The sequence below is a fragment of the Nannobrachium achirus genome (genome assembly GCF_963921795.1).
Source record: "Nannobrachium achirus genome assembly, chromosome: 11".
Lineage (NCBI taxonomy): Eukaryota > Metazoa > Chordata > Actinopteri > Myctophiformes > Myctophidae > Nannobrachium > Nannobrachium achirus.
In genome coordinates this window covers 1,473,474-1,498,614 of record NC_137820.1, presented here as the reverse complement: position 1 = coordinate 1,498,614, position 25,141 = coordinate 1,473,474, and the positions used below count along the sequence as shown (strand labels likewise).

Sequence of the window (25,141 nt, the reverse complement as noted above, 5' to 3'; positions counted from 1 at the left end):
GACCCCTTAGTCGAGAGAGAGATGAAGCAGGGACCCCTTAGTCGAGAGAGAGATGAAGCAGGGACCCCTTAGTCGAGAGAGAGATGAAGCAGGGACCCCTTAGTCGAGAGAGAGATGAAGCAGGGACCCCTTAGTCGAGAGAGAGATGAAGCAGGGACCCCTTAGTCGAGAGAGAGATGAAGCAGGGACCCCTTAGTCGAGAGAGAGATGAAGCAGGGACCCCTTAGTCGAGAGAGAGATGAAGCAGGGACCCCTTAGTCGAGAGAGAGATGAAGCAGGGACCCCTTAGTCGAGAGAGAGATGAAGCAGGGACCCCTTAGTTGAGAGAGAGATGAAGCAGGGACCCCATAGCTGAGAGAGAGATGAAGCAGGGACCCCTTAGTCGAGAGAGAGATGAAGCAGGGACCCCTTAGTCGAGAGAGAGATGAAGCAGGGACCCCTTAGTCGAGAGAGAGATGAAGCAGGGACCCCTTAGTCGAGAGAGAGATGAAGCAGGGACCCCTTAGTCGAGAGAGAGATGAAGCAGGGACCCCTTAGTCGAGAGAGAGATGAAGCAGGGACCCCTTAGTCGAGAGAGAGATGAAGCAGGGACCCCTTAGTCGAGAGAGAGATGAAGCAGGGACCCCTTAGTCGAGAGAGAGATGAAGCAGGGACCCCTTAGTCGAGAGAGAGATGAAGCAGGGACCCCTTAGTCGAGAGAGAGATGAAGCAGGGACCCCTTAGTCGAGAGAGAGATGAAGCAGGGACCCCTTAGTCGAGAGAGAGATGAAGCAGGGACCCCTTAGTCGAGAGAGAGATGAAGCAGGGACCCCTTAGTCGAGAGAGAGATGAAGCAGGGACCCCTTAGTCGAGAGAGAGATGAAGCAGGGACCCCTTAGTCGAGAGAGAGATGAAGCAGGGACCCCTTAGTCGAGAGAGAGATGAAGCAGGGACCCCTTAGTCGAGAGAGAGATGAAGCAGGGACCCCTTAGTCGAGAGAGAGATGAAGCAGGGACCCCTTAGTCGAGAGAGAGATGAAGCAGGGACCCCTTAGTCGAGAGAGAGATGAAGCAGGGACCCCTTAGTCGAGAGAGAGATGAAGCAGGGACCCCTTAGTTGAGAGAGAGATGAAGCAGGGACCCCATAGCTGAGAGAGAGATGAAGCAGGGACCCCTTAGTCGAGAGAGAGATGAAGCAGGGACCCCTTAGTCGAGAGAGAGATGAAGCAGGGACCCCTTAGCTGAGAGAGAGATGAAGCAGGGACCCCTTAGTCGAGAGAGAGATGAAGCAGGGACCCCTTAGCTGAGAGAGAGATGAAGCAGGGACCCCTTAGCTGAGAGAGAGATGAAGCAGGGACCCCTTAGTTGAGAGAGAGATGAAGCAGGGACCCCTTAGTTGAGAGAGAGATGAAGCAGGGACCCCATAGCTGAGAGAGAGATGAAGCAGGGACCCCTTAGTCGAGAGAGAGATGAAGCAGGGACCCCTTAGTCGAGAGAGAGATGAAGCAGGGACCCCTTAGTCGACAGAGAGATGAAGCAGGGACCCCTTAGTCGAGAGAGAGATGAAGCAGGGACCCCTTAGTCGACAGAGAGATGAAGCAGGGACCCCTTAGTCAAGAGAGAGATGAAGCAGGGACCCCTTAGTCGAGAGAGATGAAGCAGGGACCCCTTAGTCGACAGAGAGATGAAGCAGGGACCCCTTAGTCGAGAGAGAGATGAAGCAGGGACCCCTTAGTCGAGAGAGAGATGAAGCAGGGACCCCCACAACCCATAGATACCATACAGTTTCATTGTTTGACGGCACAATCATCAGTATAGTTTGGATTCATGTCAATTTATGTTTTCAGATATTTAACCACTGTCAATACTTAATAAACTTGACTTTTCACTCTGTACTTAGTCTGCTCTTTTTCCCCTCTACACCAAACCTCTTTACCGAAAATAGACAATCTACAAGCTCACAACGCCTCGCAGTGCGAGAAGTTGTGAGCTTGTAGATCAGCTATTTTTGGCTAAAGTTCTCAGAATATGGACACTAGGATTCAAGTGCTTAATTATAAAAAGGAGAAAAAAAATGTCTATCACAAAAAGATTTGGAGGACCCCCTGTAGTAACCCTGAGGACCCCCTAGGGGTCCCGGACCCCCTGTTGAAGACCCCTGCCATAGACTGTAACAAAGTGTACACATCTAGACGGACGGAGTCAGCATGTGCCGTTTCACATACTAAACTGTGACCTTCGCAATAAATGTATCTTTATATTTATAAACCTTGTTATTGAACAGTAAACCAATAAATGTATCTTTATATTGATAAACCTTGTTATTGAACAGTAAACCAATAAATGTATCTTTATATTGATAAACCTTGTTATTGAACAGTAAACCAATAAATGTATCTTTATATTGATAAACCTTGTTATTGAACAGTAAACCAATAAATGTATCTTTATATTGATAAACCTTATTATTGAACAGTATTTAAACCAATAAATGTATCTTTATATTGATAAACCTTATTATTGAACAGTAAACCAATAAATGTATCTTTATATTGATAAACCTTATTATTGAACAGTATTTAAACCAATAAATGTATCTTTATATTGATAAACCTTATTATTGAACAGTATGTAAACCAATAAATGTATCTTTATATTGATAAACCTTATTATTGAACAGTATTTAAACCAATAAATGTATCTTTATATTGATAAACCTTATTATTGAACAGTAAACCAATAAATGTATCTTTATATTGATGAACCTTATTATTGAACAGTATTTAAACCAATAAATGTATCTTTATATTGATAAACCTTATTATTGAACAGTAAACCAATAAATGTATCTTTATATTGATAAACCTTATTATTGAACAGTGATTCACACTGGAGAGACGCTGAGAAAAGATCCACAACAAGTCAAACTGTAAAAGTTATAAAGTAAACAATCACTTTATTGTTGTTTCTGTAGTTCTGTAATGATATGACTGATTAGATTATGGATCTATAATGATATAGATTAGATGACACTACTCTGTGTGTGTGTGTGTGTGTGTGTGTGTGTGTGTGTGTGTGTGTGTGTGTGTGTGTGTGTGTGTGCGTGTGCGTGCGCGCGTGTGTTACACATCTCAGTAGTATAAAACATTGTGTTATAAAGTACACAGATCAGTTTAAACATTGTCATTATAATCAGTACAGTTGGAATGAAGGGTGAATCATTTGAATCCCAGGTGAAGGAGTTTCCTGTAGGGTTTCGGTCCTCCCCAAAGACCCCTGAGGAGCAGAGAAAATTAAATACAGGATTCATTAATATGAACCATTTAATGAATGATATCACTAATGATTCCTTCATATGAACCATTAATGAATGATACTCATAAAGGATTGGTTCATATGAACCATTAATGAATGATACTCGTAAAGGATTGGTTCATATGAACCATTAATGAATGATACTCATAAAGGATTGGTTCATATGAACCATTTAATGAATGATATCACTAATGATTCCTTCTTATGAACCATTAATGAATGATATCACTAATGATTCCTTCTTATGAACCATTAATGAATGATATCACTAATGATTCCTTCTTATGAACCATTTAATGAATGATATCACTAATGATTCCTTCTTATGAACCATTAATGAATGATATCACTAATGATTCCTTCTTATGAACCATTTAATGAATGATACTCATAAAGGATTGGTTCATAGGAACCATTAATGAATGATACTCATAAAGGATTGGTTCATATGAACCATTAATGAATGATACTCATAAAGGATTGGTTCATATGAACCATTAATGAATGATACTCATAAAGGATTGGTTCATATGAACCATTAATGAATGATACTCATAAAGGATTGGTTCATATGAACCATTAATGAATGATACTCATAAAGGATTGGTTCATATGAACCATTAATGAATGATACTCATAAAGGATTGGTTCATATGAACCATTTAATGAATGATATCACTAATGATTCCATTAATGAATGATATCACTAATGATTCCTTCTTATGAACCATTTAATGAATGATATCACTAATGATTCCTTCTTATGAACCATTTAATGAATGATATCACTAATGATTCCTTCTTATGAACCATTTAATGAATGATATCACTAATGATTCCTTCTTATGAACCATTTAATGAATGATATCACTAATGATTCCTTCTTATGAACCATTTAATGAATGATATCACTAATGATTCCTTCTTATGAACCATTTAATGAATGATATCACTAATGATTCCTTCTTATGAACCATTTAATGAATGATATCACTAATGATTCCTTCTTATGAACCATTAATGAATGATACTCATAAAGGATTGGTTCACATGAACCATTAATGAATGATACTCATAAAGGATTGGTTCATATGAACAGTCAAATGAGTGAACATTGGTAAAGTATTCATTAATATGAATATGGGTTCTTAATTGGGTTTCATTTGCACGCCCCGCCCATCATATAATTCGCGCCCGGTCGCACCGCGCCCGGTCGCACATCGTCTTGTCTTTGTAATCGTGCCGCTGGAAGCATCCAGGTTTGAACCCAGCTTTAGACGGCAGCCGTGGTTAAGCCGGTGTCATGGCAACCGGGCATGGACAGCATGCGTTGTCAGACTGATGTCATAACTATGACATCAGCAACCTTTTATAACCCCCCCCCCCCCCCCCGGTCATATCAAGGGCAGAATCCAGTTGACTCAGATTAAGCACAAAGCTGTTATCAGCATTCTCCACGGACCTCAATAGATCCATAGACCCAAAAGGTTGGATCGGGCAAGGCTTTGGAAGCGTCTCGCAAGACCCTCTCAGAGGTTCTGCGGTTAGTTATGAGCTCAGTGTGGTATAGTATAGTGTGGTACAGTGATAGTGTAACAGCATATACAGTACAGACCTCAGCATTCCGTGCCAGTACAGAACAGGCATCACATCAGCCTTCAGAACATAGTATAGTATATAGTAAGTATATAGTGATAGTGTACATATAGTATGCATACCTCAGCATTCCGTGCCAGTAGAGATGAGGCATCATGTCAGCCTTCATGTAGAACATGGTATAGTATATAGTATGTAGTGATAGTGTACAGTGATAGTGTACAGTGATAGTGTACAGTGATAGTGTATAGTGTATAGTATATAATATACAGACCTCAGCATGGCGTGCCAGTAGAGTACAGGCATCATGTCAGCCTTCATGTAGAACATGGTATAGTATATAGTATGTAGTGATAGTGTACAGTGATAGTGTATAGTATATAATATACAGACCTCAGCATGGCGTGCCAGTAGAGGTGAGGCATCACATCAGCCTTCATGTAGAACATGGTATAGTATAGTATATAGTAAGTATATCGTGATAGTGTATAGTGTATAGTATATAATATACAGACCTCAGCATGGCGTGCCAGTACAGAACAGGCATCACGTCAGCCTTCATGTAGAACATGGTATAGTATATAGTATGTAGTGATAGTGTACAGTGATAGTGTACAGTGATAGTGTATAGTGTATAGTATATAATATACAGACCTCAGCATTCCATGCCAGTACAGAACAGGCATCATGTCAGCCTTCATGTAGAACATGGAGCGTCTCTCCTTCCTCTGGTCGAAGGGAAACGTCTCTAAAGGCTGCAGGTTGAAGTCAAACTCAGCCAGCATCACCGTGTTGTAGCTGGTGACCAATGGACACGATGTGTAGCCATCATACTGAAATATATATAATATATATATAAATATATACAGCATCACCGTGTTGTAGCTGGTGACCAATGGACATGATGTGTAGCCATCATACTGAAATATGTATAATATATATATGAATATATACAGCATCACCGTGTTGTAGCTGGTGACCAATGGACACGATGTGTAGCCATCATACTGAAATATGTATAATATATATATGAATATATACAGCATCACCGTGTTGTAGCTGGTGACCAATGGACATGATGTGTAGCCATCATACTGAAATATATATAATATATATATGAATATATACAGCATCACCGTGTTGTAGCTGGTAACCAATGGACACGATGTGTAGCCATCATACTGAAATATATAATATATATATGAATATATACAGCATCACCGTGTTGTAGCTGGTGACCAATGGACACGATGTGTAGCCAATAGCCATCATACTGAAATATATATAATATATATATGAATATATACAGCATCACGTGTTGTAGCTGGTGACCAGTGGACATGATGTGTAGCCATCATACTGGAATATATATATAAATATATACAGCATCACCGTGTTGTAGCTGGTGACCAATGGACATGATGTGTAGCCATCATACTGAAATATATAATATATATATGAATATATACAGCATCACCGTGTTGTAGCTGGTGACCAATGGACACGATGTGTAGCCATCATACTGAAATATGTATCAATATATACTGTATAAATATATATAATATATATAAATATATATAAATATATACAGCATCACCGTGTTGTAGCTGGTGACCAATGGACACGATGTGTAGCCATCATACTGAAATATATAATATATATAAATATATATATGAATATATACAGCATCACCGTGTTGTAGCTGGTGACCAACGGACACGATGTGTAGCCATCATACTGGAATATAATATATAAATATATATATGAATATATAAATAATATATATATGATGACCAGAGGACATGACGTGTAGCCTTCATACTGAAATATATACAATATATATAAATATATATATGAATATATAAATAATATATATATGATGACCAGAGGACAGGATGTGTAGCAGCCCTCATACTGAAATATTTATAAAATATATTAAAACATTTTTTTAAATACTATGTTAAAGTTAAAGGTCAGGGGTTAAAGGTGAAAGGTCAAGGTTAATCTCACCTTGCTATCTGGCAGGCTGTTGTTCAACACTCTGCTGATGGTTCTGTCCAAGATGGCCGACTGTGCAGCTGAAAGGAGAAACAAAGGAACCAGTTGAACCCACAGATATAAAGATCTAGACTGTGCAGCTGAAAGGGAAACAAAGGAACCAGTTGAACCACAGATATAAAGATCTGTGCAGCTGAAAGGAGAAACAAAGGAACCAGTTGAACCCACAGATATAAAGATCTAGACTGTGCAGCTGAAAGGGAAACAAAGGAACCAGTTGAACCCACAGATATAAAGATCTAGACTGTGCAGCTGAAAGGAGAAACAAAGGAACCAGTTGAACCACAGATATAAAGATCTAGACTGTGCAGCTGAAAGGGAAACAAAGGAACCAGTTGAACCCACAGATATAAAGATCTAGACTGTGCAGCTGAAAGGGAAACAAAGGAACCAGTTGAACCCACAGATATAAAGATCTAGACTGTGCAGCTGAAAGGGAAACAAAGGAACCAGTTGAACCACAGATATAAAGATCTGCATGCCTCCTTCTCCTCTGCAGTTCATTGGAGTGACGTGCACAGGGGCGTCACAAGGGGTAGGAAAGTGGGACTGAGTTACCAGGGCCCAAGGTGGAGGGGCCATAGTAACTTTAGCTATTGAAAAATAGCAGATATACAAGCTCACAGCGCGGCACTCGGTGCCGCGCTGCGAGCTTGTAGATCTGCTATTTTTGAAAAGTCGTGAAAATGTGCGCAAATCTTTGAATGTATGTATTTTTTAAGTGAACATTTGTAACTCAAATTTTGCTTCTGGGGGGGTCCCTGGAACTAAATATTTTGAGATGGGGGGTCTTTCACGTGAAAAAGTTTGAGCATCACTGACATGGAAACAGGTTTCTTGGCACACATTTTCACGATTTTTTAAAAATAGCAGATCTACAAGCTCGCATCGCGGCACTCGGTGCCACGCTGTGAGCTTGTATATCTGCTATTTTTCAATAGTTAACATTCATGGGGGGCCCACAGTGAATCCTTGTACCCAGGGCCCAGGATTTGGTGTGACGCCCCTGGACGTGCAACAGTTGTAGTCCGGACTTCCTGGAAAAACCAAAGGACCAAGCACACAACGCCTCGCATCGCCAGGCGTTGTGTGCTTGTAGATCTGCTGTTTTCACTAGTTTTGTGCGACAGTCTTGTATGATGAAGCAGGGCTTTGCTTTACCAAAAGACGTACACATTTGAAACTTGGAGATACGAGGTTTCTGCCCGACAGTGACGATATTTTAGTGATTATGTTGCGAGGAAAACGTTGAGATAACAGCCATTTTGGTTAGAACTGACTGAAATTAACTTTTTACTGATACTAAATATTTTTTCAAGTATCCAAATAAATTCTAAATAGTATCAAATTATCTCGGGGCACCCTGGACTGCCGTCACGGCACCCCAGGGTGCCCCATCACCCCTGGTGTAGTGTATCTTGTACACCAGGCCCATTGCAGGATGCTGTACTGTCAGCTACTGTGAGCCACTCCACTCTTATGTAGTGATGAACAGTGAGGTGAGCCCGAGATATAGATAAATATACATATACTGTACATACCTACAGCAGCAGCGGTCTTAGCAGTAGGAACGTTGCTACAGTCTATAGATAATGTATATATATATATATATATATATATATATATGTATATGTATATAGGTACATACCCACAGCAGCAGCGGTCTTGGCAATAGGAACGTTGCTACAGTCTATAGATAATGTATATACAGTATATATAAATACGTATACAGTGTATATATATATATATATATATATATATATATATATATATATATATATATATATATATTATACTTGCCTACAGCAGCAGCGGTCTTGGCAGTAGGAACGTTGCTACAGTCTATAGATAATGTATATACAGTATATATAAATACGTATACAGTGTATATATATATATATATATATATATATATATATATATTATACTTGCCTACAGCAGCAGCGGTCTTGGCAGTAGGAACGTTGCTACAGTCTATAGATAATGTATATACAGTATATATACTTGCCTACAGCAGCAGCAGTCTTGGCAGTAGGAACGTTGCTACAGTCTATAGATAATGTATATACAGTATATATACTTACCTACAGCAGCAGCGGTCTTGGCAGTAGGAACGTTGCTACAGTCTATAGATAATGTGTATATATATATATATATATATATATATATATATATATATATTATATATATGTTAGGTACTTGCCTACAGCAGCAGCGGTCTTGGCAGTAGGAACGTTGCTACAGTCTATAGATAATGTATATACAGTATATATACTTGCCTACAGCAGCAGCGGTCTTGGCAGTAGGAACGTTGCTACAGTCTATAGATAATGTATATTAGACCCTCCAGAAAAACGCGGGCAAAAATCCTTGATTATGCGGGCTAAAATCCTTGATTTTGCGGGCAAAAATCCTTGATTATGCGGTGAATTATGCAGGGTTTTTGTGTGAATTTATGCGATGACAATGCGAAACTATGCGAAATATGCGGGAACTTGTGAAAGTTGCGATTAAATGCGAAATTACGCGAAATATGCGGGAACTTAAAAAACATATTTATAGCCTATATACAGTAGGCCTACATATTATAATAAAAATTGATAACTATTAATTAAACCACTTTAACTCATATGCTGCCATTTAACAATACCTTCGTACTCTTTAACTGCCATTCGTCTCCATAGACTTCCATGTAATTCATAGTGCACGGATCATGCACACCCATGCCTAGATAATGCACCACGTGTGTCCACATTGCTCACAGCTTTCAAACAAAAAAATCCGAATGGAAATCCGTTCAGGCATTCATGAGATAGCAGCCATTATGTTTTACACTGTTGTGAGCTTGGAGGTCTGCTACCTGAGTTGTATGGGGGTTGTATGGGGGTTAAACAAGCAATTTCGCGATCGCTATCATGCCTACTAACGTTTTTGGGGTCTTTTTTGATTATTATTTTTTTTTTCAAAATGGCGGAAATTCTCGGGTTCCTCGGGCGTGGCAGGGAGGGACATCGCGAAATTCTCGGGTTCCTCGGGTTTGGCAGGGTATGAGTTTTAATATACAGTACACTGGCTATTTGGAAATATACAATCTACAAGCTCACAACATCACTAAGTAGTCATCAAAGTAGTCAAAACACGAATTTAAGGGTCCTTGAGTGAATTGAGAAATGCAAAACAGACTTTTGACTGCCTTTCATTATTTTCAAGGCAAAAAAGCAAACCTCTGTCAAATATCTGCAATTTAATTACCTTAATGGGCTACATCAAGGCAAAAATAATTACCCTATGGCCTATGTGATTGCTAAGGATACAGCTCACTGCTAAAGCAAAACTCTGGTTTATTTATGTGGTTTTGCTCTCTCTAAAGGGATTTAAGGGATTAAAATGTTATGCATTCAATTGCTGTTCCTATCCATCCATGGAATACTGCGTGCTACTTTTTTTCGGAGAGGTGCTCGTTTGCTTTGAACGGCAACGACGCAACGTTTCAAACGGAGTACAATGGAGACCTCAAAACAAGTAGGATAAACTTTAATTTGTCGTTTCTTGAAGTTTGAGGACCGAGGAAGAGTGTGTTATTGTAGCGTCACGTTGGCGAGGGCCAACGCTCATACCGTATAGCCTACATTATGCCTGCATCTCTCTCTCTGTCTGCCTGCAGTTCTCACGGTGCAGCGTGCACGCAATCGCACGGCACACACACACACACACACACACACACACACACACACACACACACACACACACACACACAGAGAGAGAGAGGAGCCACAGGTTTCACAGCGCATCATTCTTTTGCTTCTGTTTTGTGTCTGAACGTGATTGAACGTTGAAGCGATGACTTTATACTTTTATGCGAAAAAGTGCGGGGATTGTGAAATCAAGCGATGCCCGCATATTTCGCATATTTTCCGCGGAAATATGCGAAATATGCGGTGAATATGCGGGGATTGTGAAATCATGCGAGCCCCTGCATAATCAGCGGCATTTATTGATTATTGCGGGAAATTCTGCGATCGCATAATCGCGTTTTTCTGGAGGGTGTAGTATATACAGTATATATACTTACCTACAGCAGCAGCGGTCTTGGCAGTAGGAACGTTGCTACAGTCTATAGATAATGTATATACAGTATATATACTTACCTACAGCAGCAGCGGTCTTGGCAGTAGGAACGTTGCTACAGTCTACATAATGTATATATGTATATATATATATATATATATATATATATATATATATATATATATATATATATCAGTACATACCTACAGCAGCAGCGGTCTTGGCAGTAGGAACGTTGCTACAGTCTATAGATAATGTGTATATATATATATCAGTACATACCTACAGCAGCAGCAGTCTTGGCAGTAGGAACGTTGCTACAGTCTCCGATCCCAAACACGTTGGGGAAACGTTTGTGTTGGAGAGTCTCTTTGTTGACGTCCAACCAGCCCGCCTCGTCAGCCAATGGGCTTCCTTTTAGCACCGCGCTGGGTCCCATGGGTGGGGTGATATGGAGCATCTCATACTGATAAACATACAAACAAACAATAATGATTTGTTGGCTTTAAGTCCAGCGATTTCTGTGTTATTTTACGCTTCAAAGCTGACGTCAGCACCAAGAAGCTTCAAAGCTGACGTCAGCACCAAGAAGCTTCAAAGCTGACGTCAGCACCAATAAGTTGCTGAGAAATTTGATGAGTGGGCGGGCCGTGAATAGGGCTTATTAGTCATTATTCTATGCTTTCTAGGAACACATTATTACACATTATTACTTTAATCTGCAAGCTCACAGCGCGGCACTCGGTGCTTTGTAGATCTGCTATTTTTGAAAGAATCATGATTTTATTTTTGTGCAAATCTTTCAATATCTCTTTTTCAAAGTGGAACATCTGTAACTCAAATCTCTGCTTCTGGGGGGTCCCTGGAACAACATATTTTGAGATGGGGGTCCACGGCAATACATGTAATTTTGGGGGTCCTTGACATGAAAATGTTTGAGAACCTCTGATTTAGAATACATTTATAGAATCGGGTCAAAAATATTCAAAGACTTGCACAAATCTTCATGATTTCTCAAAAATAGCAGATCTACAAGCTCTGCAGCGCACTGTGAGCAGGGGCGCTGGAACTCCCAAATCCCAAGGGGAGCTGAGCCTGGAGGAGTTCATGCGTGCGGCCAAAGGCCGCACGCCGAAAAATTCACGTTTTTTATCCTGTTTTGGGTTATTTTTATTACGGTTTCGGGTGCTTATTCCCCGCACAACGGTGTAACAAGGAGCTATATAGTTACTAGTTATTTTAGCACACAGTGCAACACACAGCACGCATGCACACACACAGTCACACACTACAAAATCGGGTATTATTTTTGTAACAGTTTTCTACTGTTTTTTATTCCCCATATACAACGGTGTTAGTTTGCAACAATGAGCCTATAGACAGTTTCTAGTTCTCAAATAAATAGACTTTGGTGTGCCATCAAAGCGGGATTTAAATTTGACTTCCCTTCTGACCGGAAGTGGCAAGGTGACCATGTGATTAGGTCACCATGTGATAATCAAATATCTTTTTTCAACATATTTTATTCCCCAAAGTCAAATACATTATTGTTTTAATATAGCTCTGTGTGTGTATATATAGGCTTATTAAAAAAATCTTTTTTTTCTCCTCCCCACCACCAGGGGAGCTGCAGCTCCCTCAGCACCCCACTTCCAGCGCCCCTGACTGTGAGCTTGTAGATCTGCTATTTTTTGAACAGTTAAAGCATAAAATAATAGTTAAAGAGGAGGTGCCATAGTTTTGTACTTTCTCTGTTTTGTATGTGTCTATGGAGTTAACATTACTCTAACAGACCCCCAGGTGTGGTTATAATATGTTTTGTATGTGTCTATGGAGTTAACATTACTCTAACAGACCACGAGGTGTGGTTATAATATGTTTTGTATGTGTCTATGGAGTTAACATTACTCTAACAGACCCCCAGGTGTGGTTATAATATGTTTTGTATGTGTCTATGGAGTTAACATTACTCTAATAGACCACCAGGTGTGGTTATAATATGTTGTGTATGTGTCTATGGAGTTAACATTACTCTAATAGACCACCAGGTGGGGTTATAATATGTTGTGTATGTGTCTATGGAGTTAACATTACTCTAATAGACCACAGGGTGTGGTTATAATATGTTTTGTATGTGTCTATGGAGTTAACATTACTCTAATAGACCACAGGCTGGGGTTATAATATGTTTTGTATGTGTCTATGGAGTTAACATTACTCTAATAGACCACAGGGTGTGGTTATAATATGTTTTGTATGTGTCTATGGAGTTAACATTACTCTAATAGACCACAGGGTGTGGTTATAATATGTTTTGTATGTGTCTATGGAGTTAACATTACTCTAATAGACCACCAGGTGGGGTTATAATATGTTTTGTATGTGTCTATGGAGTTAACATTACTCTAATAGACCACCAGGTGGGGTTATAATATGTTTTGTATGTGTCTATGGAGTTAACATTACTCTAATAGACCACCAGGTGGGGTTATAATATGTTGTGTATGTGTCTATGGAGTTAACATTACTCTAACAGACCACAGTGGTTATAATGTGCACATTTGTCTTCCCTGTGTATTTGTGTTTACTTCCTGAAAGCTGAAAGCCTCTGAGTCAAAAGGCCCAGTCAAAAAAAAAAAAAAAAAAGTATTAAATGATCATATAATCAACCCCTCCCCCTTTTACCATTCACCCAACACTGTGGGTGTGGCTAACTTCAGTTCTCCCTCCTAGTAGAATCATAATCACTGATCATCATGTTTTAGAGGAGAAATGCATCTGTAAAGTGATGATGTGTTCCACGTCTTTATGTGTTAAAGGAGTAGTTCACCCCCCAAAATGACTTTTTTTTTCTATTGATTAGTCACGCCATGGAGAGTAGAGTTCAATAATATTTTTAGTTTTTTGTTGCATTCCTAAGACAAAAATGTGATAACAATAAATTTACCCCCATTCGTTCCGGAGGCGGACCCGTTTCGAAATGGGTCCCCATCCGGAATCAATGGGGGGTAAATTTACTCGAATCAAATTTTTGTCTTAGGAATGTGACAAAAACCAAAAAATATTATTGAACTCTACTCTCCATGGCGTGAGTAATCAATAGAAAAAAGCCATTTTGGGGGTGAACTACTCCTTTAAGGAGATACAATCGTTGAGATGCTTCCACAGAAATAAATACATAACTAAATCAATACCTTGATCACTTTGGGGTCGTTGGGGTCGTCCAGGTTCTCAAACACCACCTCCTGTTTGTCCGCACGAACTTCCACCAGATTGTGACGGAGGTTCACCTGTTGTTGTTATTATTACCAGTAAGACTCCCTAATCGGGAGATAAGCGACCGTTGGTCGCTTATCTCCACAAATAGGCCAAAAGTTTGTTTTACCAATTATTACACTCTATGTGAACATTTACATCAACAAATCCCAAGTACTATGCAGAACGACCCATTTCAAGTTTTTAATGTACAACAATATTTAGAAAATAGGTCTACAAGCTGACAGTCCTCGTCCCTTATATTCCCATAGGTTATATGGAGATCTCAGTGTTTGTCAGTCCTTGTTCATTTATGCCCATATATGGACATCTCTATATCTACTGTAACAGTCCTTGTCCCTTTATGCCCATATATGGAGATCTCTTAACTGTATGTCCTTGTCCCTTTTATGCCCATATATGGATATTCCTGATGTCATCAGTATATGAACATATATGGGCTTTCTGATATGCCCATATATGGAGATCTCTTAACTGTAAGCCCTTGTCCCTTTTATGCCCATATATGGATATCCCTGATGTCATCCGTATATGCCCATATATGGGCTTTCTAATATGCCCATATATGGAGATCTCTGTATCTCCATATATGGGTATAAAAGGATACTTCAGGTCTGACATCAGGTTTGTTTATATTGGGTTGCTAGGTTTGACATCACAAACTCTATGGGCCATCTGACCTAGAAATCTATATTTGGGCATAGATGACTCATCGTGACCTCATCACACGTCGACCGCACGTGTGACGTGCGGTCGACCGCACGTGTGACCGACGGACGGCCGGTGGAGGTTTTCATACTAAACTGCGACCTTACGGTCGCAATTAGGGCCCGAGCACACACAGTGTGAGAGGACCCTATTGTATTTGCAAAGATTATTCTTATTCTTATTATTATTTTCCCGAAAGTAAATCGTGTTTTTGAGGCGCCAAACGTACTCCAAAAGTTGCGCAACTTTGCACGCACATCACAAGTGGCGAAAAATTACTTATTTAAAAAAAATTAAAAGGGGGCGTGGCCTAATGGCTCAATAGCGCCTCCTACAAAACTTCGTGCCTCAAGCCCCACCATGCGGTTTCACCCACAAGTACGAAAATCGGTACACATCTGTATCGTGTCCGGACTCACAAAAAAGTCTCTCGGCGCCACGTCCGAAACCAAGCAGGAAGTCAGCCATTTTGACTAATTAGTGGCGTTTTGGTGTATTTTTGGCCGTTTTCACTTAAAAAGTTATCAAAATCGTGAGTTTTCGTAAAACGGCGTGCCCGTGGCGAAGCATCAAACTTCCTTCACCAAACAGGAAGTGCCCCCTCTTCTGATTGGTCCATACTTGATTGTTCCTTTTTTTGGCTGTTACTCATCAACCGTTTATCGTACAGAGTTGTGGCTGGTATCATATGACTTGATTAAGAGTCCTTAACCTTAATTGACGCTTCCTTCGCCAAACAGGAAGTGCCCTTCACCAAACAGGAAGTGCCTCTATAACTCATGAACCGTTTGTCGTACAGACTCGCGGCTGGTGTCATAATTTTTTTTTCTCAACATTTTTTTTCTCAAATTTTTTTTTTCTCAAAAATTTTTTTTTCTCAAATTTTTTTTTTCTCAATTTTTTTTTCTCAATTTTTTTTTTCTCAAAAATTTTTTATTTCTCAAAAAAAAAAATCTAAATTTTTTTTTTCTCAAATTTTTTTTTCTCAAATTTTTTTTTTCTCAAATTTTTTTTCTCAAATTTTTTTTAATTTTTTTTTCTCAAATTTCTTTTTTCTCATTTTTTTTTTCTCAAATTTTTTTTTCTCAAATTTTTTTTCTCAATTTTTTTTTCTCAAAAATTTTTTTCTCAAAAAATTTTTTTTGAGAAAAACTTAAAACTATCGTTAGAGTGCGACCCGTGATAACGGCCAAAAATGCGCCAAAACGCCACTAATTAGTCGAAATGGCTGACTTCCTGTTTGGTTTCTGATTGGCTGCTGGCCTTGTGACGTGGGTAGAGCTGCGAGGGCCCGGTCATCGCTGCTTGCAGCTTTAATTATTATTATTATTACAGTATTATTAGTATTATTATCATTATTATTACAGTATTATTAGTATTACAACCAGTAAGACTCCCTAATCAGGAGATAAGCCACCGCCACGTCACATACACAAACTTTAGAAGGCAATGGTAGCCAATCAGGAGGGAATATGGGAAATGGGACAGATCCATGTTGATGACATGACTTTAGAGATACTGTGTACCGCTTTGTGTGGTTTTAGGGCAAAATCTGTAGGAGCAGTGTCCAAAAATGTGTTTTGCAAGAATCGGCCTGATGGTGGCGCTAGAAGAAGGCCTTGTGAGAAATGAGGGGTGGAGGTTGTGGTATGGAAGCCAAGGAGTGTGTGTGCAAAGTTTGGCATGGATCGGGCAACAGTGACAGAGATATGAGTAGGGCAAAAGTGTGACGTGATGGACAGACTGGCTGACAGACTGATGGTCGCAACTACAGGTAGTTCGGACGAAGCAATCTGATTGGTTGAAACAGCTCTCTACCTGTGATGATATTTAAGCAATATTACACCAGAGGGTGTGCATTATCGCGGTTATTTGCACGCCAGTCTTGCTGCAGGAACGAGCCGTGGGCGAGTTCTGTAGGTTGGACTGAAGGGACAAATAACCGTGATAATGCAGACCCTCGAGTGTAATATTGCGATTATACAACTGTTGCCCTTAAAAAAAAACACGTCAACTTCATTTCATTGTAATTAAGATATTCAATAGGAATTTGTAATTTTTTAATGCCACATTTGGCTACTATGTCCCTGAACTTAACATGAAAACCGCTAGCCTAGCCGCCTAGCATAGTGTTTGGAGAGAAGAGCGCTTGCTGTCTTTCGTGACCAACACAGCTGATTTCTTTAATTGATGAAACCATGCAGTAGTGCTCGTTTTATGCACGGTTAGAGAGCCTGTTTTCCATTGAGAGCCCGACTACCTGTTGTATAATGAGCATTACGGAACGGGTCTCATCAAACAGCACTATGCTTAACTTCACATGAAAACTGCTAGCAGCAAGCAGTTTTCATGTGAAGTTAAGGAACAATGTAGCTAAATGTGTAATAAAAAAAAGAAAATTCTATCGAATATCTTAATTACAATGAAATTACTTTTTTTTCTTTTTTTTTAAGGGCAACTGTTGTATAATCACAATATTACACTCCTTCTGCTCGTTCCTGCAGCATCGCAGGCGCGTCGATATTCGTGATAACACATACCTTCTCATGTAATGATTGTAATATTGCTTAATTATCATTCCTATACTGTATATACAGTAACACATTAATTATCATTCCTATACTGTAAATACAATAACACATTAATTATCATTCCTGTACTGTATATACAGTAACACATTAATTATCATTCCTATACTGTAAATACAGTAACACATTAATTATCATTCCTATACTGTATATACAGTAACACATTAATTATCATTCCTATACAGTAAATACAGTAACACATTAATTATCATTCCTGTACTGTATATACAGTAACACATTAATTATCATTCCTATACTGTAAATACAGTAACACATTAATTATCATTCCTATACTGTAAATACAGTAACACATTAATTATCATTCCTATACTGTAAATACAGTAACACATTAATTATCATTCCTATACTGTATATTAGTCCCCCCAGGAATCCGCAGAGAAAAATTCTTGATTCCGCGGAGAACAATCCTGATTCTGCGGAATTCTGTGGTGAACAATTCTTGATTCCGCGGACATTAAAAAACAACCTAAAATGACCAGTTATCAAGCTAAAAATTATATAGTTCTAATAATCAAGTAAAACCCTTCATGAAATAGCTACAATTAATTTTAATTAGTGGTTAGAATAATCAAATAATCATTTTTGAGAATATAAATCTAATATTAAATCTATTTTGTTTTAATTGTTATTGTTTTTAATAATTACTTTCTGTTGCAAAGACTATATTGTCATACAAACCCTGCCCATAGTAACCACATTTTAGAGGATAGCCTACCTACTACCTAGTATGGGTGTAATATCTATGTATTCTCTTCTGCATTAGCATTGTTATTGCCAGGACCATAGAGGCATAGAGAAGAACTATAGTTCAGGACACAGTTTCTGTCAGGAACGAATGTGGGACCGGACCAATACAGCGTCAGTGCTAGCAGGAGGGAAGCTAAGCTATTCCCCCAGGCTCTGTATGAGGTGGCCACTGATCAAACCATGTACACATCGTTTTATAATAGTAGTAATAACTACTCCCGCCGCTCTGCTGCCACTCGCGACCGTTATTCCGCGGACGTCAGAAAAGTCCGCGAATGGCCGAGAAATCCGCGGGTGGTCGCGAATTCTGCAATAAATTCCGTTTTCGCGGAATCGCAGATTCCTGGGGGGACTAGTATATACAGTAACACATTAATTATCATTCCTATACTGTATATACAGTAACACATTAATTATCATTCCTGTACTGTAAATACAGTAACACATTAATTATCATTCCTATACTGTATATACAGTAACACATTAATTATCATTCCTGTACTGTAAATACAGTAACACATTAATTATCATTCCTATACTGTATATACAGTAACACATTAATTATCATTCCTGTACTGTAAATACAGTAACACATTAATTATCATTCCTATACTGTATATACAGTAACACATTAATTATCATTCCTATACTGTAAATACAGTAACACATTAATTATCATTCCTATACTGTATATACAGTAACACATTAATTATCATTCCTATACTGTATATACAGTAACACATTAATTATCATTCCTGTACTGTAAATACAGTAACACATTAATTATCATTCCTATACTGTATATACAGTAAGACATTAATTATCATTATACTGTATATACAGTAAGACAGCAGGCTGACCTGGATGTCTCGGCTCTTCACCACTTCCCACAATGCATCAGCGTAGTGATTGTAATATTGCTTCATTATCATTCCTATACTGTATATACAGTAAGACATTAATTATCATTATACTGTATATACAGTAAGACAGCAGGCTGACCTGGATGTCTCGACTCTTCACCACTTCCCACAATGCATCAGCGTAGTGTTTGACCCCGAACAGCACCGGTAGGGAGGTGTTGTAGATGATGGTGGCCTTTGACCTCCGACCTGTCTGGTGAGGAAACAACCAATAGAATACACTCAGCTTTAAACAACAAGGTTCATGTTTTAGATTATAATCAGAGAATGTTTTCATTTACTGCTTTCTGTTGTTTTTTAAGAGAGAGAGGAATAAAAACTTTTTTAAATATCAGTTTAATCATTAATAGTGAGAATAAAGACCTTTCTTATATCAGTTCATTAACAGTGATGGAATAAAGATCTTTCTTATATCAGTGAATTAACAGTGATGGAATAAAGATCTTTCTTATATCAGTGAATTAACAGTGATAGGAATAAAGACCTTTCTTATATCAGTGAATGAACAGTGATGGAATAAAGACCTTTCTTATATCAGTGAATGAACAGTGATGGAATAAAGACCTTTCTTATATCAGTGAATGAACAGTGATGGAATAAAGACCTTTCTTATATCAGTGAATGAACAGTGATGGAATAAAGACCTTTCTGAGGAAAGCGTCAGTGAGGTAGACGATCTTCTGCGGAGCTCCAGCACATTTGACCGGGGAGTTTGGGAAGGAGAAGACAGCGTTGCCCTCCCTGTAATAATAGTAATAATAATAATAAGGGTAATAATAATAATAATGACAATAATATAGTATATTACTCCATATATAAAATCCCGACGGACTGATAACTTGTCTAACTGAGTTATCAGTTCGAAGTATCCGGCTTTTTACCCGGCTACTAAATAAAATAAATAATTTGACTAAAAACTAAAAACAAAACAAAGTATTTCCTTGTTTACAGTGTTCCACAAGTGTCGCCCCCCCAGCGTAACACGGTCGCCTTGGAAAACAAGGAAGTGCTGATTAGATAGAATCCATTTTCTGAAACTACGTTGTCTATTTCTCACTTAAAATATTTTTTAAAACATTCTTGAGAGCAACGTTTAGTTGTAAATGTCGCTGTGTGTTTGTTTACATGGCTGACATGTTGGATACAGCACAAGATTCACGCAGTGCAGCTTGACTGCAGCAGGTGTTCTGAGTCTTTGATTAGGCAGAGGTCTGTTATAGAGCAGAGCGGTCTGTTATCCAGAAATAACAGACCTCTGATTTCAGCAACTGACCAATCAGAATCAAGCATTCAAACAAGCCGGGTAATAAATAACATCATACCTGAAGTCCTGCAGAGCTCTCCAGGTCTTCTCCACCGTCTGGACAGAGTAGTTGGAGCCGATCTTTGGATGTTCAAACGCCTCCGGAAGACCTTTGATCTGCATGGTGACATCAGCGAAACAATCAGCTGGTATTATTTAATGAGCTGACACAGGGATGCTGACAGAACCCTAGACTCTTCTCCCTCTGGGGCCCCCTTTTTTTACTGACTATATCTACTGCATAGTACTGTGTTCTATCCATCTGTCATTCAATGTTACATGAGATACTTCAATGGTTTCATATGGAAATAAGCTTAGTCTTTTCTAGGATCTCCTTTTAGTAGACCTTGTACCAGTGAACTGTAACATCATGAAACTGTACTTGTTCCTATGCAAACTGACAATAAAGTCTTCAATCAATCAATCAATGTAGCCGGGAACAACTTTCTTGCAGACCATGTAGTGAATTATTAGTGAAATAGAACAGTTTTAATTGGTACATGTCTATGGTTTTTCATGCAGGCATATTGTAACCGTTTTAGAAAAGCAATAAGCCACGTGAGGCATGTGGTTACCAGTATTCTATAATAATAGCAGGTAACCAGAGGCCTCTTGTGGCGTATTGCTTCAGTATCTCGCCTTCTTTTCCAATATCTCGAGTTTGGTCAAAACGACTTGTTTTCTATGGATCATAACGTTGGGAACACAATGGACACACGCTGTGCACACCAAGCCCTTGGCAGTTTTAATGTACATTAGTTATGGCAAAACTATAGCAATCAAAGTATGTTAAACATAATCTTACCTTCTCATAATGCAGCTGCAGACCCAGAGCCACAATCAGATACTCATATGAGATCTGTGGAAAGAGTTTCATATTAGACCAGATACTGATATGAGATCTGTGGGAAGAGTTGATCATAATAGTCGCCATAATTCCTTTTGTTTGACATCACTGTGATGTCAGGGGAACCAAATCCCCTTTATGCCCATATATGGAGATCCCTGATGTCATCAATATTAAGCCCATATCTGTGATGGATCTCCATATATGGGTATCAGGGGTCTCCATATATGGGTAACTGGTCAGATATACATCACTGGCCAGATGGCCAAGACATGGGGCGACCTCACCCTTTAGGACGAGGTGGCTTTTTTATAGAAGGCACTTTTTTTACAGACATGTATGTGCATGTGCCTGCCCAGGGGTCTAGTGAACTGTGACGGGTGCAAACTCCCACGTCTTACTGGCTCATACTGACAATAAGCCACTCATGACCTACTGGTTGATGAACTTATCAACTAGCTTTATTTCTAATAGATCATACATACATGGGCAACTGGCGGCCCGGGGGCCACATGCGGCCCCCACCTTCACTTAATGCGGCCCACAGGTTAATACTGGAATACTGATATATTATTGATTTCAGCTGTTACAATTCCTAACATGACCTGCTCTAATTCTGTCAGTCTATATTAGTAGCGTAATGATTTATAGTAGTATTACAATGTATTTTTTTTTTTTTTTGTCCAATGTATTTGTATTTAGGTTCATAAAGTTAACATGAGTATATAACTAAATGCGTTTGAAATTAAATCAAAATGTTACATTTCAGGATTCCAATTAAGAAATAACAAAAATATAATTCAGGATTCCAATTAAAAAAATAGCCGGTCTACAAGCTCAAAACGCATCGCAGCTTGATGTGTTTTGAGCTTGTAGATCTGCTATGTTTGCTTCTATTGTATGCAATACTAGAATGACAAATGTGGCCCTCTGGAGTGAAGGTGGAAATATAGTGGCCCTCACCATCATCAAAGTTGCCCAGAGGATGATAACATGAATGCTAGACTTACTTCCTTTCCATCGCTGGTTCGGACTGTGTTTGTTTCTGGGTTGATTTCCTCCACTCTGGATTTGAACCACTTCACCCCAGACGGGACGACACTGGCCGTAGGACGACCCGAGGAGGCCACACTTTTAGCTCCGGCGCCAACTAGTGTCCAAATGGGCTGGTAGTAATGCATCTATAGAGATAAACACAACTAGTGTCCATATATGGGCTGGTAGTAATGCATCTATAGACAGAAAGAACAACTAGTGTCCATATATGGGCTGGTAGTAATGCATCTATAGAGAGAAAGAACAACTAGTGTCCATATATGGGCTGGTAGTAATGCATCTGTAGACAGAAACACAACTAGTGTCCATATATGGGCTGGTAGTAATGCATCTGTAGACCGAAAGAACAACTAGCAGGGTTCCCACACATTTTTATTAATTTATTTCCAAAACATTTCCAAAATCTTTCCAGGATATTTAACCTGATTTCCAGGACTATATAACAATAATTCAGCTCAATAACAGGTCGCTTACTCCTATGTGCAATGCCCAAAGACAGGTAGTGTATGTCAGTGGTTCTCAAAAAAACGTTTGGGAACCCCTGGTTTAGAGACTTACTTCACTGGGTTCCACCAGGGCCACATGCTCCGCTCCCAGCCTCCTCTTCATCCTAGCACTCATGGTGATTCCTCCACTGCCTCCTCCCAACACCAAACACCTGTAATGTTCTGCAGCCCTGCTGCTGCTGCTGTGGAGCTGACAGGCTGCTGCTCTGTTAGCCAGGTGTCTGAGACGGTTCCACACAGCCATTCTGTGTCAGGACATAATGGACGATAACTAGTAAGACACCTGAGGGTGACTTGCGACCTCAGGGTGACATGCGACCTCGTCGCGCCAAATCTTGGCCATCTGGCCAACCACAGCATTTCTCTGACGATTCTAGTTGTTGTCATTCTGGGGGGAGTTTGTTCATGTTTTTGTCAGGGTATCAACCCTAGGAGACACGGGGAGAACATGCAAACTCCACACAGAAAGGCCCTATCGCCAACCCCACCTAGGGTGTGGGTGCTGATGACGCGGAGAGAGGAACACGCCGCCCATATATGTCCTTAATATTGATAACATAATATTCTTAATAATATCCTTAATATTGACAATATAGGAATCTCCATATATGGGCATAAAACGTACGTAATAATGCCAAGCAGGGCCTTGGTGAGTTAAGGCCTTGGTTTGATGCCTGTGGATCTCCATATATGGGCATAAGGGGGTACCCTAACATTCTCATTTTCGGCCTGGGATTTATGACATCAGAAATCTCCATGTATGGGCATAAGAACGCAGAGAGACAGCGTAGCGTCTCAGTAAACTATAGGATCATAGAACGCAGAGAGACAGCGTAGCGTCTCAGTAAACTATAGGATCGTAGAACGCAGAGAGACAGCGTAGCGTCTCAGTAACCTATAGGATCATGACAACTTTTGCACAGCAAGTTTACTATGAAACCTGTCGCATCTTGTCCGTGTATCTCTGTCTGTCTGTCTGAAATTCACGCCTGACACTGTGGTTCCCCTGACACAACACTGTGACATCACCTATGTAAAAGTCCATATATACATCTACATCAATATCACTTCACTATGCTAAATCAGACCTGATCTGTACTTGATGAGTTATTTTTCTATCTACTACACCTCTCTTCACCAAGAATAGCAGATCTACAAGCTCACAACGTGTCACATTATGACGCGTTGTGAGCTTGTAGATTGTCTATTTTTGATGAACCTTCCCCCCAGAATAGGCATGCTGGGGTTCAAGTGGTTAAACGTCAAGTATAAAGTTATTTTCAGTCAGTTCTGATGGAAACGGATATTTTCCAATATGATGTAGGATTCTAAACATTAACAGTGTAATTCAGGGTGCCGTGGATGAAAAACGTTATTTACAGGGGTGTCCTGGGTCAAAAAAGTTTAAAAACCTGTGACTTACTGTAGTAAAGTAGGCTACTTTACTTTAGAAGTAAAGTACAAAATAGCAAATCTACAAGCTCACAACGCGTTGCAATGCGTGTTGTGAGCCTGTAGAGCGTATGTTTTAGGCTATATAAAGTAGTTTATGTATGTTTTTATAATAAGCTGTTATAATGTATATCTACAAAGTAACTAGTAACTAAAGGTTTCAAATACATGTAGTAAGTAAAAGTACAATATTTGGATCCGAGATGTAGTGGAGTAGAAGTAAAAGTATGGGCAATAGGAAATACTCAAGTAAAGTACAAATGCCTCAACGTTTCAGTTGAGTACAGTACAGTACAGTAAATGTACTTATAGTCATACTGTCAGTCTAATAACACATATGGTTGTGTAAAGCTCATATGAATAAGAACACAGAGCTTACAGTAATTCACAGACATTACAACAATGTAAACAACTTACTGTAACCTTCAGTCCGCATTCAGCGTCACCGCTGCTTTAAACTCCACCCAACTGACCCCGAATGAACCTGCAGTGGATGTGTGCGTGCGTGCGTGCACGGGCACATGCACGAAGTGTGGACAGACAGACAGACAGACAGACAGACAGACAGACAGACAGACGTGAAGTCAAGCTGTCATAAAGTAGCGCTGACTGTCAGTTGACTGTAAGCTGTTGACTGGAACTGTAAGCTAACTGTAACTGTCAGTAACTGTCAGTTAAACTCTGACTGAACTTCCTCCT

General features: G+C 39.4%; 1 protein-coding gene across 1 annotated transcript; it reads right to left on the bottom strand.

Annotated features, from left to right (window-relative positions):
- Positions 1 to 2,947: 2,947 nt before the first annotated feature.
- Positions 2,948 to 25,141, bottom strand: sqor (sulfide quinone oxidoreductase). The gene is made up of 12 exons (XM_080736534.1): positions 24,860 to 25,141; positions 23,043 to 23,235; positions 22,439 to 22,609; positions 21,387 to 21,440; positions 20,601 to 20,698; positions 19,923 to 20,019; positions 19,358 to 19,471; positions 14,210 to 14,305; positions 11,298 to 11,481; positions 6,900 to 6,967; positions 5,544 to 5,722; positions 2,948 to 3,254 (listed from the first exon to the last, which is right to left on the bottom strand). Exons 2-12 carry the CDS (start codon positions 23,232 to 23,234, stop codon positions 3,197 to 3,199), a joined length of 1,311 nt encoding a protein of 436 aa, XP_080592660.1. The 5' UTR covers position 23,235; positions 24,860 to 25,141; the 3' UTR covers positions 2,948 to 3,196.

Excerpts from the sequence above, each read along its gene's own strand:
- sqor (XM_080736534.1), bottom strand. The coding sequence starts at position 23,234 with ATGGCTGTGTGGAACCGTCTCAGACACCTGGCTAACAGAGCAGCAGCC. Across the intron at positions 14,306-19,357 it reads TGAAGAGTCGAGACATCCAG|GTGAACCTCCGTCACAATCT; the intron begins GTCAGCCTGCTG and ends TAACAACAACAG. Across the intron at positions 11,482-14,209 it reads ACGACCCCAAAGTGATCAAG|TATGAGATGCTCCATATCAC; the intron begins GTATTGATTTAG and ends TATGTTTATCAG.